The sequence below is a fragment of the Vanellus vanellus genome (genome assembly GCF_965231255.1).
Source record: "Vanellus vanellus genome assembly, chromosome: 20".
In the NCBI taxonomy this organism is placed as follows: Eukaryota; Metazoa; Chordata; class Aves; order Charadriiformes; family Charadriidae; genus Vanellus; species Vanellus vanellus.
In genome coordinates, this window is record NC_138925.1 from 5,078,905 (window position 1) to 5,095,581 (window position 16,677).

Sequence of the window (16,677 nt, forward strand, 5' to 3'; positions counted from 1 at the left end):
GTGATTTACTCACCAGATGATACATCCATCTCACCCTCTGCAACATCGGAGGCAACCTAGCATTACAGTGTTGGAGCTATTTATATTGCACCTTATATTGCACTTACACCATTCTCTACACTGCCTCCTGCTAATATAACCTCGTATTGGAGCAGTCAGAAAATCAACCATAAATGTCCTTCAGAAGACATTTTATAAGGACTGAATTTCTGTAATAGTCCCTTTTCCCTCCCTTTACCACCCTGCATGCACATTTCTCCCCAAAATAACAGCCACAGTAATCCAGTAACAGCCTGGTGTTAAATAGTGGTAACTCATATTTATTACAATTATATACAATTGTATTTTATATTTGAAATCTATACATGACCACACAGACGAGCACACTTGCTTGGTGAGGACAGTGAGACTCAGTTGTTACAAGAATTGTTCTGCTAAGAGGCTCTGATGCACTGAATAATATAATTGGACACCACCATTTTACCAGCTGAGAACACAATGCTGCAAATGAGAGGTTTCAAAATCCACTGTTGTGATTTGTGTATAGCCCCAATGGGGCAAAGAAAAGGCTGGACAGGGCAAGAAGGGCCAGTGGTGTACCTCAGAGCTGGAACTGTTCTCTCTTCTGTATAGACTGCTTTGCTGAAGCAGGTGCCTGTCACTGGGTAGGTGCAGGTCTCAGCTGACCATTTAAGATGGGTTTTCTCCTCATTTCTGGAGAAAAACAGGCTAAGAACCATTGCAAAGATTCAGAATTAGCCAACTATTTCAGCATCTGATATCACCTCATTCATTCATTCATTCAGGGCAGCTATAAATAAAATGTAAGATGTCAAACAGTGATGTAAGCTCCTTGTCTTTGGAGGAAGAAGGGTAATAATTGGGATAAGTGGGGTCAACTTCTTTTAAAGCCTTCTTTTACCAGGGAGCAATCAGTAACACAGCCACCTGTTCTCATGGATTTTACTGTGGCCATGGACTTGGTCCCTAGCAAGAGGCCACTTTGATGAGTGTAAGCAGGTGGGGCAGAAATAGTGTTCTTTGGACCCCACAGAAATTTAGTGTTTTTAGATGCTAGGTAGTTTCAGGAATTTGAAGCTTGACATAAGCCTTGGAACAGCCAAGACTAAGATCTGGTGAGGAATTCAGGGTTAAAACATTCTTTTTTTTGGCAACAGAATATCAAGTAGTTTGAGAAATAAAACAGAGGGTTATTTTGGGAGATGGAGAACTGGTTTGGGCCTTATGTGGCGATTAAAGGCTTGTGAAATCAAATTGCTCAGGACAGACTGGTTTCTGAAATTGGATAGAAGGACCCTAGGATGCAGTGAAGAGGCTGACTGTTTCAGGAGAGATGGTGTTTCTGTAAGAGGGCTTATTCTGTAGCTGTGGTGCATGATAAGGCGATTGGTCTTCCAGCCTAGGCAGCGACCCCAGCTCACGGGGAGAATGTGGGTCTGGGAGGGGAGAAGAAGCCACTGCAAAGCCCTGTGGTGAAACAGGGCCCACCTTATTCACTGGGTAGTCATGACCTTGCTCAAGGTCAATCATGGGAGAATCACTGGAGGGGATGGTGGCACTTCTCTCCACAAAAGCGGAGAGGCACCGGGGACAGTGCAGGAGGCTAGGGAAGATGTACAGCAGCAGCAGCAGAAGCCAGGGTGCCTTAGTCAATCTCATTCTCGTTGCTGGCCCCCTCAGGTCTTCGTAGCTTTTCCACTTGCTCATTAATCTGACCATCCCCTCCTCGCCGGTCCTCAGTCTGGACACCCAGACATTCCTCCTCATCCACATGGCTAACATCATCATCCTCATCGTCCTCTTCCTCCTCTTCATTCCTTTTGGTTTCCCTTTTCTCCTCCTCACCCTGCACCTCCATCCGCACTTGGCTCTTGACGTCAATCACTGCCTTGTTGCCCTCCTCCGTGCTCAGCAGATGGCAGCTGACCTTCGAACCCTCAGGGCTGTGGTTCTCCTTGACTGGTGATGAGGTGGTAGACTCGTTGCTGACGGGTGAGATGTCACTGCTGCTATTATGGTTGGCAACAACAGGGTTGGAGGGTGAGCTTGGCTTCACTGGGATCTGCCATGACGGGATCTTTGGAGCTGAAGGGGAGGGAGGAAATTGCCTCCTTGGGGGAGGGGAAGAAGGAAAGAGAAGGAGAGAAAGGGGCTTTTATTAAAAACACTGAGGGGTTATCATTAGAGAGAATGGTATTTGCACTGGAGAAGTCATGTAAAGCAGGAGTGAAACTGCAAGTCTCCTTTGCCATAAATGAACAAAACCAAAGCCACTTCACTTCTTCAGCCAGAATCTCAAAGTGCTTTACAAGCACCCAGTAATCAAGCCTGCACACAAGGAAAATATCACAGCTGGGCAGTCTGAAGTACTAAAATGATCTGGTTTGGCCAATTTCAGAGCAAGCTAGCACTCAGGAATGCTGCCTGTGGAAAGACATGCGTGTCCCTTTATAAAACAATCACTAATTAATTAGTAAAGAAAATTCCCACTGGAGCAAGAAGTCAGACACACCAGGTCCTTGTGCCTGAGCCAAGGAATTTCACCACCTGGCTCTCGCCTCCACTGTGATACACAGCTATTGCATTCTGGCTCTTCACAATCCAGAGCCTATCTCCTAGTCCCAGCATGCAGTTTACATGTTTGGGCCAGGTCCTGGGTGCCACAAACTGGTTCAGCTTCTCTGACTTGAATGGAGTCATACTAGCTTGCACCAGCTGAGAAAGCTGATTGCTCTGTCCTCGAGTCCTTTCTAGGTGGGCTTTAAGGATTTGATTAATGACAGGATAATGCCCAGCCCGAAGACGAGAATCCAAGTACCAAACAGGACAAACATAAGTGCAGTGGGGAGCACTAGTCATCCATCATGAAAAGCAAAGCAAAAAAGCATGTCTGATCTAGCAGTCCCCTTGCTTGTGTATCTGAAAAGTGGTATTATGAAGAGGTATCAGATCAAGTTCTGAAAAGGATGCTGTGTGAAAGGGAGTCCTCATGCCCCTCAGGTGAGCTGGCTAATGCCACGGACAAGACCACTCCTACAGTGAGTGCTCAAACACAGCAGACTACATTTTCTTAGACTGTAGGAACCGTAGTTGCTCCCACCTCCCTCTTCCTGCTGCCACCAGCAGCCATTGAAGAACTCTCTGCTGCACCTCCACCTCCTGTGAGTGCAATAAGCTAATGTCTGCATTATTCAACCAATATGATAAATGCAATCAACAAATTCAATCTGGAGACTTTCTTGGCTCCAGTGTTGCTGCTGCCTCCTCACTGCAGAAACATTTGCCTTTTTGTTAAAAAACAACCCCCCAAAAAGTTTTGTTTTTTCCAAAAAGCACTTATCCCCCAGCTGCAACTTTCCTGTTGCTGAAGAGGTGTCATTAAGCAATACTGTCTCCACAGCAGTGATGCTAGTACAACCCAACTTAATAGACACTAACTTGGTATGTGTCTTCAATCCTCCAAAGCTTTCTACTGTGACTCCTGGGAGGTGTAGCGAGAATTTAAAAGGATATTCAGACTTCTGAAAAGCCCACTTGCTGAGATCCAGAACATGTCTAGTCCAGTCTTAGACCGATCTTTGAAGTCCATCTCTTAGGAAACAGATGACTTGAGAAGACTTAGTTACATGTAGAAGGAGGCAAGGGATTCATATCAGAGTGAAAGGATCAATAGCTGAAAAGCTAGATAAACTCTTAAGTAATGTACTTGGAAAAAAAGGATTTCCTCAAGAACTGAGGTCTGATCCCTGTTCTTATGACTGTCCCACAGGCTGGGATTTATATCACCCCATTTTAGACATCTACTGCATTATGTCTATACCTGAGCTAGCTAATCGAGAGAAACAGGCTCTGCTGAAGTGTGATTCTTTTCATCCCGGTTATGCCCTAGCCATGAACAGATCAGCTGAACTGTATCCAGAAGTGACTTTCTCTGTAGCAGAATGCAGGTGCAGATGCAGTCAATATCTCAACCTAGGTGAGAGGCATCCTGACTGTGGTGAATGGCAGAGAATTCCTCTATCATAAACAAAAAGAAAAAAATCTTATTAATTATCCAAACCACTCTCTGATTTAAGGCAAGTTTGAAAAGCATTTTGAGACCTGCAAATAGAAAGTGATAGTGGAGTGCAAAGTGGTATTATTAAAATAGCAGTAACAGGATATAGAGCTAGTTCCTGTTGGAAATGCTTTTCCTTTCCATGATTGAGAGAATCCCAGAAAGCAACCCTTTCCCCACCTTTTCCCACAATAATCTGCTCACATATTCCATCCTTACCGATTCAGAAGAAGTCCTTTTAACGAGTAGATCTCAGATTTCAATTCATTAATATTCTGTGACTCCAGAATCCAGTTGGTGGAAGTTGTGGCCTAAAACAGGACAAAGAAGACATAAAGATCAAAGTATGAACTGGGAGATAGTTCACAAATATAACTTTTTTCTCTGTTTTCCTCCCTCTCCTCTGGGAATCTTGAGCCCTGGGGTTAATATACATAAGCTTTATCATTTAAAATCTCTCAAATCTGAGCAAAACGACTTCCACAATAAAGAAGGACCTGAATAGATCCCATGATGATTAGAAATAATAATTGTCTCAAGGTGCTAAGACCATTAAAATATTTGCTTTCCATTTGGGGGACTAATTAATCTTGTCTCCAACATACCATGCACAACTGTCACTGAAGCATCTCAAGAGGACCTTTCTTTTTCAATAAAAAGGAAGCCAGCACTTGTAAGAATTCAGACAAAGCTAGGTCTACATAGGGTGTTTTCCACCAACATATCAGACAAAGAATAATACATAAAGAGGTAAACCAAATCACTTGACGCTGACCTAATGAATGATTTCTAAATTAGAACTAGAACTAGGATCCTGAAAGGCAGTGTGGGAGTTGCACTGGATCAGGTCCTTTACTCTTTCCTGTGATTGCATTTAGCTGAGGCAACAGATTCAAATATTATATATTAACAACTATTTTAAAACCATTTGTTCATTTTTCCCAAATCATGAAATAAAGAATCAATTATCTGCACTCTGTGGTATTTAGAGGTGGGCTGGTAAATCGATGCTTGAAAGTTGCAAAAATTTTCCCTTCTAGATCTGAAGAATTAGAGCTATGTTTGAGTTACCAGATTGTATCTCCAGGAAGCAGCTGGACTAGGCACTGGCCTGGATATTTCAAGGCAATGAATGCAATTTGGTGGGGAAAGATGATAAGTAACTCATGGAAACCTAGTACAGCTGTTGTCAGCACTGCATCAGAATTGCTATGGGATATCAGGCAGAAATTATAGAGTAAGGTAACAACTGAGGAGAACATGCTGCAGATAATACTTTTGGCAATTCTTCTTTTAACCCTTTTGGGAACTTGAGAAAAGGAAGGAACATTCTGAAAGACAGATCATGGCCTATTGTTACCCCATCCTATCACTCTAGCAACTCCTGTAGCAATGGGCTGAGTATTGGACCAAAGAACACTCATGTCTAGCACTTCCCATAGTAATTTCTGCTAAAAGCCATTAGGAACGAACCTATTTGTGAGCATTGCTCCAGAGATACTCTTAATAAGTTCCATGACAAATGAAGCCAGGAATAACACAAAATTTCTCCTCAGCAGTTCTTACTACATGTAGCCAGAACTGGTTGTTCCTACTTATTCTTTAAACAGACTTCAGCTAGTGCTGAGTAACCCTGAACACCTTCACAGCTAGCACTCCTCACAGTGACTTCTGGGCTGTGAACCCAGTGAGCTGGGAGAGGCTCAGTCTGTAGTAGCTGTGATATACACAGATGCGTTCCCCTGGGATTCACACTCCCAGCCCTCAGACAGTAAGAATCCAGGAGCCACTGTTCTGGCTTTCCAAGACCTTGAAAGCTACAGCAGCACATTAACAAGGGAGTGATTTCCACTCACTGGCCTGCACAGGACTCAAATTTCCAAAACACATATGGTGCCAGATGCCTAGGATTTAGAAATAAAATCTGACATCTGGGGCTTTTTAGCCAGTCTCTTTAAAAAACAGTTGTAGAAAATTCAAGCCTTGAATTTTTATGTACGTTTTTTAATTACTTAAAGTCCCTCTTTTTAATTTTTTACAGCATGCCAGTAGGAGTTTGAAAAGCAGATATAAAAACTTACATTACAGCTGAGAAAACACAGCTTTTATTCTTTGGTTTGTGGGGTTGCCCAAGTTTTCCTTTGTACACATGAGGTTTAGATATCATAACAATGTGTGCTACCATTTCAGTGCAGGGGGTAAAGAGGGGGGAGGAAAAACTTCTTCAAGACTCTCTAAACCACCAAGACTGTTATGCCCTTTTTCCTTCTTAAAGCTCAACATGTGGTCTTAATCTTAACACTTAAGACCTGAAAACAGTCTTCCAATTTCCGGACTGGCTCCAGGCCACTGACAGGCCACAGTTCCCAAGGAAAATTGAAGTAGAGTGTTGTGACCATAAATTGGCTTTCATGGTTGGGTTTACAGCTGTGCCACTGAGGGATTCCTACTGTACGGTGTGCACACCACATAGACAGCTGTGGCCCACCAGTTACACACCATCAAAGGGTTTGTACGAGATTAAGTATAGGTAAGGGGAGAAGACAACTGTTAATGCTAGAGGTAAAAGACTGTAAGCATCGTCTAAGAGATTTCACAGCTAAAAGAAAAATCTCTCCCTGTACAGAGAATACTGCAAGGTGACTGGGCCCTGAATAATCACAAGTTTGTGAGTGAAAGAAAGGCTTCGTTGCTATGTGACTGGTTCAAATCCATCCCCCCTCACAAGTAACCAACACTTGCTGGCTGATAGAATGCTCAGACCGATGGCTGCAAAGTACTTTGGAGATGAAAAGCACTCATTCTCATTACCAGAAAGAAAATAAATTTTGGTTAAAAGTAGTTACCTGTAGTTACACATGTAACAACACAAACTAGTCAGAACTGATGGTTTTATTGCAGGGTCAAGTCAGGAGTCAAGGTGAATGGGCCACTGTGTGTCACTAACGTGGTTGTGATAGGGACACTTGTTACACTGAGATGACCAAAATCATTGAAACAAGAAACCAAATAGTAATAATGTTTGGCCATTACCTGGCCTGGATCTGAACAGGTGACTTAAATACAGTACTTCGAGGGTGTGCTTGGCTGAACAGGATTAAGTCATTGTTTTGACAATGTACAAGGGTACAGGAGAAATAGAAACATGTAAATTACATATTACACACAAATAAAACCTCTGTACAACTGGCCTTTACCTCTTTTGGTCAGTGGACTAACAGCACAATTATTTAATCTCAAATGCAATGCAGAAGATAGAGAGCTGAGAACAGGTCTGAGGCCTCAGACACACAGGCTGCACACAAAGCTATAGAGCAAAGCCCTCTCAGAAGTTAGATATAGTACATTGAGTACCCAATTAATAGCCAGTGTTTTAAACAGACTGCCTACAGAGAAGTCAGATACGGAGAAACTGGCTGGGGATATGACAGAGCTGAAGGCTGGATTGTGAACCTAATAAGGTGCTTTCCATGTGCCCACAGAAGAAGCCATGCATGTTCCAAATAAGATTGTGGGGTTCTAAAGGTGAAGAGTTCAAAGTGGATACCTTAGAAGCAGCCAGTTCTTGGGTGAGCTCCTGGATTTTCTGTTGTTGCTGGATTAGCAGTTCATGGACAGCGGCTAAAGTTGTCTGTAACTGAGTCACTGTGAGGGAAAAAGCAGGAGAGTGTTAAACTGAAATATATGTACATGTACGCACTCACACACGTCCTTCCTGCTGTCTAGCTACAAAGATGCCTCTATTCCTACTATATTTAATTTATCTACGCCCGCCTGCTCACTTTAATCCATATGATTTATCTGCACTACGGGTAATCTACCTGCACTGCATCTAACCTCCAGTATTTCTAGTTTATCTTTCCATTGTATAGGTGTCTATAGCCCACAGTATATCCATCCAAAACCTCTCCCTTCTAATTATATTGGTTTATGATTTGTACATCTCCCTGAACTTATACAATGTTTGTATCATTTATCTACCTTGGGCCTCACGCAGGCAAACACCGGGGCTAGCTCCAATCTGGGAAGAGGCTGGTCTCAGGACTGACCTTAGGGTATCGTGAGAAATGAAAGATGCTTTTCTTCTCACCCTCCACTAAAAAGTGTCATTAGCATCCTCCCACTCTCAAACCAACAGCTCCTTCAACCCCAACATCTTTAACAAACTTGCTGCTGAAAATGATACTTTTTTTCCATCCCACCAACTGAATACTCTTTGCGCTTTCTCCCTTTTATTTCAAGAGAACATATTCCCCTCCTACACCCCAGCAAATACTGCAGAACTTCTGCTGGACTCAACTCCAGCTGTAGGAGAACTTTTTCTACTTTGGTACTTTATACAAAGCTTCTAGGCCGTAAACAAGCTGATAAAATAAAATAAAATTAAAAACTCTGTTGGTGTGACAGGTAACAGCTAATCCAGACCATCATTAGGGCATTGGGTAATGAACAGACACCCTATAGAGTCAATAACAGAGAAGGTGGCTAAGGTCAGGGAGGCACAGTAATTACAGACTCTCCTGACCCTTCCTCGGATTTTCAGATGGAAGGTGGGGGGAAAACACCAAAAAAAAAGCCCCGAAAACATCAGAGAAGCAGAAATTAAAAATGAACTTTACAGCCCTCCGAAAGGCTGTCATTTTATTCCCCTTATTAATATTCTGAGGTTGGGAGCCTTTCCGTAAAAACATAATTAATTGAGGCCGTGCCGACAGTAAACAAGCAATTTCAAATTAAACCGAAATGACGGCGGCTTCATTTGCAAATGTGAACAGATTCTCAGAGCAGATAAATGAAGTCACCACATAAAGTGGAGATGGAGGGAAAGAAAAGGGTGGGGGTCTTGGCAGAATGGAGGATACAGGGAAAAAGGCTTTGAGGGTTGAATTGATGGAGTCATTAATCTTTACCTGTCTGTGTCACACTGCCACTCATCTCAGAAATGTTTGACTCAATCCTCTGAAGTTGTTTCCTGTCTTCTTTGCCTCCCATGATGAGAGGAAGCAGGTATTTCTGCATGGAGTACAGAAACTTTTTAAGGAAATAGGGATATGCAAAGTGGTCTTTCTAATCTATCTGAAACATCCTCAAAGCCCACCACCCAAACCTCAGCCTTTATCACAGAGCCAGTGATCATTTATCCACGCATCTGGCTGAGAAAAGAAATTCTCTCTACAGTAGGTGTTAAAACAAGTTGCAGAAGAGAAGATATGAAGTCTCTGGTTACATTTTTGGGGGTGCTGAAAACCAGTTCCTAACTCCATTTAAGCTTTCTTCTCAGTCCAGAGAAACATCCATTGCATAGAGTACAATTTCAGATCTTACGATCTCGATGTGAACACACTGATGTGTTGCAACATCTGAGCTACATCCACAAGGCAAGAATTGCGGAAGTGGGAAGAAGAGGAAAAAGGCCCAGGAAAGGCCAGAGGAAGCACAAACCAGGGAATGAGAGGTATTATAAAATCTTTTGAACCTTGACTGGGGAAGGGTTACGACTCATGGAGGGAAAAGCAGAGATCTGGAGCACAGGGAAGAGAAAGGAAACGGAGCAGAGTTAACAACAGTAGGAGAGAACGAAGGAACCAGGGCTAAAGGAAGTGAGAACCAAGCTAGTACAGGATGAGAAGCAGTTCAGTGACACTGTACAGAGCCATGAAAGCTACCTCATTCTGCCCTTGCAGAGGATGGACTGGATCTAATAGGTCACAACTCTCCTTTAACTACCATGGATCCTTCTGCAGCACTGCTCCTATGAACTGAATATGCGCTTTAACAAGGGCACATCCAAGCACAACATGGCAGGTGAGAAAAATGTGAGAGAATCATAGTCTAGGATGTAAAAATAGCCCCGATAGTGCCTATCAATTCTTTTTCATCCTGGCTTTTGATCTGTGTACACCCACTGCAGGGGCATACATACAGGATGGTTTCTGAGACACAGCTGATTATCCAAACTGACGTGTGTGGGACAGCTTTCTTTTACACTTAATAGCACTGGTCTAAGATTCCAGTGTTGTGTACACAGCTCTTACACTCACAAAGCACATGTACACATACATGTTTACACTCAGACATTCTGAAAAGTAAATGGCTTTTGATGACTTTCATGAACAGTTCCCTGTTAATCTTCACAGAACACACACGGACAACTATGTTGTATCCTAGCATCCTATCTTTCATATAAAAATCACTATTTGCAAACTCCCTCAAAATCCCATGACGAGTAGAAGGAACTTAACCGTTTCCAAAGATGTTTTACTCCTATAAAAGAAATGGGTCTCTGCTAGGCACACAATATGCCTTATGAGGCACATTGGAGTAGAACTAAAGGAGACCTGGAAATCAGCACCTTCTTTTCAATGTTCTGATCAGTTAAAGAAGATTCTTTCATACCCAAGACGTAGGATCATCAGTGGACAAATCATTAGATTGGGGCTATGACAGTAATGTCTGCTAGCCAATGCTGGGAGAATCCCTTTACTGAACTGTGCTCAGATTCCTCAACTTAAAAAATTCCAAAATACATATACATGATGAAAATGACCTGGTTTTAGCTGTTTGAGATCCACTGCTAAAAATGAGTTTTGTTTGCTTGCCACTTTTTGACTCTGTATTTTCATGTTACGTGTCTACGTTTCTCAAATATGAGAGCTGGGGAAGGACTTTTTACTAGGGCATGTAGTGACAAGACGAGAGGGAATGGCTTTAAACTGGAAGAGGGCAGGTTTAGATTAAACATTAGGAAGAAATTTTTCACTCTGAGGGTGGTAAAGCACTGGAACAGGTTGCCCAGAGAGGTTGCTGAGGCCCCATCCCTGGAGGTGTTTAAGGCCAGGCTGGATGTGGCCTTGGGGAACCTGGTCTAGTGGGACATGTCCCTGCCTATGGTAGGTGGGTTGGAACTCGATGATCTTCAAGGTCCCTTCCAACCTAAAACACTCTATGATTCTATGAAATAGACCAATGGCAGTACCAGCAAGAGCACAGATGCTTCACCAACTTGGAACCAATATGATCATCTGGACACAAGTAGCCTAACATCGTTCTCTCAGAGTACAGTGTGAGAGTAGAGAGGGAGATATTACCTTGTAGAGCTGGTGAAATCCAAAGGCAATTCCTGCCATTATGATAGCCAAAGCCCCATAATCTCGCCATCTGGAGCCTGGTGGACCTAAAGGCCAAAATCAAGAAATAATCATAGTTAGAACTGCAGGTGACAACACTTTCATCCACCTATCCAGGCAATCCTGCTTTAGCAGGGGAGTTGGACTAGATGATCTCTAGAGGTCCCTTCCAACTCTGAAAATTCCGTGATTCCGTGATTTTATCAGAGAAAAGAGCAATGAATAATGCCAGTTCTGCTGTTTCTTAGCTGGCACAGAATTACTGAGCAGAGGGAATTAAGATGCTGCTAGTTCCTCTGGTACAGTGTGCAGGCTTCTGGCCCTAGGACATTGAAACATCTGTCCAGACCTCTAGCATTGACACTGGCCTTGCACAAAGTGTAAAAGGGAGAGAAATCATAGCAGCGATTAAAAAAGTTCCATCAAGCTGTTTTGCCCTACTCTTTCCTTGCAGAAGGCACTCTGAACCCTACTGCACTTCCTCCAGATAACTGTCTGCGGTGTTACTACTAGCTAAGGTTAACTCATTACTTGAATACCAATTGTTCTCTACTCTCATAATTCTTTGAAAATGGGGACAGAGCCAGAGACCCAGAAGAGTGCAGAAAAAAAAAAGAAAGAAGGTAGTGTTTTGAGAAAGAAGAGAAATCTATTAGGGCAATAAACGGGTTTATGAACACTGTGTCAGCAATTACAGACCATTTCAATAAGGAAGGTTCCAGTATCTTTCAAGCCTGAATTATGAATAGGGACCAAAGCACACATAAACAGCAGAAAGAAAATATGCAATTAAATATCTAGAAAGAGGTAAAGAAGTAGATAAAAGCTTGAGATATTTAACACACAATTCTGCACAGAAGCTTAGAGACTCCACAGAACAAAGCAAAGATATGGTATGCTCTGCTCCTTCAAGCAGGATCAGAAGATACCTGTAGTTTTCCACCAGCTTTATCCTTTCACCTCCCTCGCAGTTCCCTTAACGAATCTTATACTGCCCCCGGTTTTCTTTAATGATAAAGAGGATGCAGAGTGATCTTTCCTAAAGTTCAGTGGCAGGATGTGGGCAGAACTGATGAAGTGGAGGCCGGTGTAGTCTCCAAACAGACAGATCCAAATCTACATGTGACCTACAATGTCTCAGAAATGCATTCTGTTCCCCAAAGTTTCAATTTAGGCTTTCAAAGGGAGGCTGAAACGGCTGGAAGCTTGTCTCCTTTTTGCTTTGCTCACCTATTGCCATTTTTCCCGTTGCCAAGATCTTCTACAGGGACTTCATTGCAAGAGTTACTCCTAATGCCAGCCCTCAGGCTCTACAGACAGGCACTGACTCTCACAGACCGGCACTCATAGCTTTTTGCTACATTTTAGGACGCAGCTCCTCAAATTATCCACTGGCTAGAAATCTGAACAAATTAAAGCAGCTCTGCCAGAATTGGTGAATAGTTTCACCAGCAGTATTTTGGGTTGCTGCAGTTGCAGTTTTGGAGCTTAGGCACATGATCAAATTATCATAACTTTTTAACTTAATGAGTTAACACACGTCAGCTAAGCTGCAGTAACTGGCTGTGTACATGTCAGGATTTAAAATGATCTCTGGCTAATCGTGCTACAAACCCCAGTCATCCATCCCTCCTTACTCCGCTCCCACTGTCATTTCTGGTATCTGAAGTCTCTTGGTTGTCCAGTTCTCTGCCCTGAAATTCTGACTGCACATATCCTTCTACGACAACACAACTTGTTCCAGGGTGAACTGCCTATTGTAAAGGGTTAATTAATCTCAGAGTGTCTGTGGGTACAACTGCGCCCTGTGCATGGCAGTCCTTGACTGGCTGTCGCTACCTCCCAGCTGCTCTACTTGGTGATCTCCAAGTAGAAAGGAGAGACACCTGTAGGACCCTGTCCACTTTGCCCTTTCCCCTCACTCATCTCTCCCTCCATTCCTGCAATGCTTGAGCTAAGAACATTTTATTGCCCCCTGGTTTTCATTATTAATGAAAAGGGACCAGAATGATCTTTCCTAAAGTTCAGAGAGTCTATAAAGACAAGAAGCTGAAATGCCATTTTACTCGTTTTAGAGATGTGTGAAATAATTCTGTCTTGTAGCAAAAAAAAGTGAGGGGGGTGGAGAGGAAAAGTGAGTGAGGGACGCAGTAAAGGCTCTGCACTGACCACATCAACTTTACAATGTTACGAAGAATGTCACAGCTCTGCCTAAAATCGACATTCAATCTTCCTTTTTCTCTGTAACACTCTAATATAAAACATGGGGTTTAGACAGGGTTTGAAGTTTCTCAGTTGTAGCCTCAGTGCTCACACTGACTTCTTTGCATATCCTCAATTTCCCCACTTGTAAAACTGGAATAAAATTAAGAGAAAATGAAAAAGCACTAATAACCCAGTTACTCGTCAGTTTAGGCACTGGGGAAATAACAAGCCATTCTACGTAAGAGATCCTCAAAAGGCAAGTGGAACGGACACAAACATTTTCTCCAGCTGCGTTTTCTGTAAGTATATTTAATTTTCACAGCAGCAACTGTAAATCGCAGTTCCAGAATAAACATTATTTTTGAGATCCCTGTTCATCGCAGAATTAACTTTCTTGATATCAATTAACTAGGCCTTGTGCATCCAAGTAAGGTCAGCCTCACTAGTATCCACATTTAAAACTGTAGAAACTGAGGCTGGAAGAGGTGATTTTTTCCAAGAGCAAACAGTGAACCCATGGAAAGGAGCTGAGGAAAAAAAAAAAAGAGTTTGGATTCTAGTTACCATTTTTGATTGTAAGAGATAACAGTCTGTATTCTACAGCCTCCCACATAATGAAGACACAGGGCTGGGAGAAGGAGATCCGAATGGCAAGAAAAACAGTCACTGGAGCTGATTTTAAGAAGGTGTAAAATCTGCACAAAACACCATAAATGGAGACCATAAATACCATGGGGAAGAACACAGAGAATACCTGGATGATAAGCATGCGGCTTTGCACACCTTGCTCAGAAACTCCCTTGAGTTTGCTTGTAATTATAGGGGTTAGAAAGGCAAAAAAAAAAAAGAAACACAAACCCCAATTAATCATTTAAATATTTAAAGTCAGATTTTTGTCCTCACTGCTGGATTAGTATATTTCATAACGCCAACAGCAGACAGCCCTGGTTTTTTACTGGGGGTTCATTTTAGAGCATGTTTAAACTAGTCAGATTGAGTGATGCTTCCAGCAACTAATCGCATGTCAAATAAAAGATATTTTATGTAATAAATTACTGCTACAAGTAATTCAAATGTCATTTATCAGTTTTATTATCAGTCAGGCAAAGTCTTGTTTCTCTATATTAATCAAATTCAAGCTTTTTTTAAGCTTTTTTTTTTTAAAGCAGTTTTGACACCTCTTGGCAAAAGTACAAACTGGAGGAAAGGAATTACTCCTCCAGAACAGGAGGAGAAATAGTAGAGATGGTATTGAGCTAAAATACAGTGTCTAGAAACTTAATTCTTGTCTCTTCCTCCTAAAAGTTATCACTGTTTCTCTTAAACCTCTTAAACTCTCTTAAACAGGAGGAGTTCAGCATACAAGAACTATGTTGCTCTGAATGCTTACAAATATGTTTCTTCGTCGTTAACTCTTCAAGAATAAGAAAATACTTACATAGGTAACAGCTATTTCCAACAAAACATTACAACGTTAAGTAATACCTACACTAGCAGCTCAATTTGTACAAAAGGAAGTATTTAAGCGGTATGAATTATTTCCTGCAGCTTTAAAAATTAGAACAGACTGAGTTGACAACAGCAGCAGATCAAGCAAGTAAAATTAAAAGGTGTGCATAGGATTTATTGCTTTGACTCAGAAGAGTGGACATCTTATGCTGGAGTTGCTGGCAAGATGACCAACTGGGCTGTTTGCTCCATTCCTGCTGAATAAACTCTTTAGACGGTTCAGAAGCCATCTTGAACTTGCAACCCACAGTTTTAATGCAATTTTTAAACATGAAGCAGCAACACCTTGTGGGGAGGGGGCACACAGAGAAATTAGGTTTCTTAAGACACTAGCTACTGCGTTTCAGCACAGTACCCTCCTCAAGTGTCCCTCCTTTTTGCCCTGTGGAAGGTAACTCTTTCTCTCTAGTTTTGTCATTTTGTGTAGAGATGTCAAATATACTCAAAAAAAAACCAACTTAAAAAGAACATATATAAAACACAAAGTGGTTCACAGTCTTCAAGACCTAAACTCCAGCAGATCAGAAGCTGCTTCACAAGAAACTCAGACGTCTTCTTTGGGGAAGGCAAATATAGCTCATAATCTTTTTCAATATAAGCTCTTCCAATATGAGTTGTTCCCAGCAACAAGTCAACTTACAGATTCAGCTGTCTACCTATCTCATTAGTCCTTTAGATATATTTTTGAACTTCAAACCTTAAAGCATTCCAACACTAGTGTCACGAATACTCTGTAAGAAGATAAGCATAACAGATAGAAAAAGTAGTATCTGTATTTCTCTGTACATGACAACCCCTGACAAATCTATGAAAGATAAATTGACTTAGTAAACTATCACAGAAACAACTGTCCTGGAGCAGATTTGGCCCAATTCAGTAATATTCGTTACAGGATTAGCATCCAACTGATGAAATAACCTACAGCAAACAAGGCACTTTGAAAGAGCATTGAGCCACTGCAGCGTCTCATCCATCAGGTCTATAGAAATTCACGTATTATTTTTGCAGTTCTGATACCATGGAAAGCACTTAACAGGAAGACACGAAGATCGATCCATCATTAACAACACCATTACTACACCAGTCAAGAACTAGAATAGGCCACAGGTAACACCTAATCAAAACAAGTATTTTGGTCAAATAAATGTATGTTTAGCTATTTATTCTTTTTATACATCCATTTAGGAGTTAGGCTTAAATAGAAGGTCTATGAAGAATGGCTAGAGAGGGGAGGAACAACACCTCACGAATCTATTGTCACCATTTCCCTAATTTTGGGGGTTGCTAAAAAGGACTGGCTCACAGGCAAAAGCTTTTGGTTCAAATTATTTAAAAAGCAACAATCAGATCACCAAGCTAGAGCATCTGTTTACAATTATAACCTCTACAAAATCTTTACTTTGGTGGTATTTTTATTCACCTTTGGTTTCTGAGCATTACAGAATGACACTTTCAGACTTCTCTATGGAGCTGTTACTGGGAACATTTTGATGTTTAAATATTAGTTAAGATTCTTACCTAGTAAGAAGAAGTTGGGAGCTGGTGCTTTGAGGAAAGCCAAAATAGTAAACAGAGAAAAACCAAACAGTGATGAAGCTGCAAGGGTTAACGATGATGACAGTGTTTTCCAGTTTGAATTGCATACTTCTTTCCTGCCCTACTCATATTAGTGGAACATTTTAAAATAAGGGAAGATTAACTCTTCCAATATTGGTTTGTGATAAGAGTTAGCTGAATGAGCAATGGGTAGCACTAAGA

General features: G+C 41.7%; 1 protein-coding gene across 1 annotated transcript in view; it reads right to left on the reverse strand.

The window, feature by feature from the left end:
• Positions 1–360: 360 nt before the first annotated feature.
• Positions 361–16,677, reverse strand: part of PEX14 (peroxisomal biogenesis factor 14) — a gene marked incomplete at its 5' end in the record, with an annotated part of 80,578 nt that continues 64,261 nt past the window's right edge. The window contains 5 exons of the mRNA XM_082493375.1: positions 361–2,132; positions 4,298–4,389; positions 7,626–7,723; positions 8,989–9,091; positions 11,167–11,252. Of these exons, the coding sequence (XP_082349501.1) occupies positions 1,667–2,132; positions 4,298–4,389; positions 7,626–7,723; positions 8,989–9,091; positions 11,167–11,252 (845 nt within the window). The 3' untranslated portion in view covers positions 361–1,666. The remainder of the gene's footprint in view (positions 2,133–4,297; positions 4,390–7,625; positions 7,724–8,988; positions 9,092–11,166; positions 11,253–16,677) is intronic.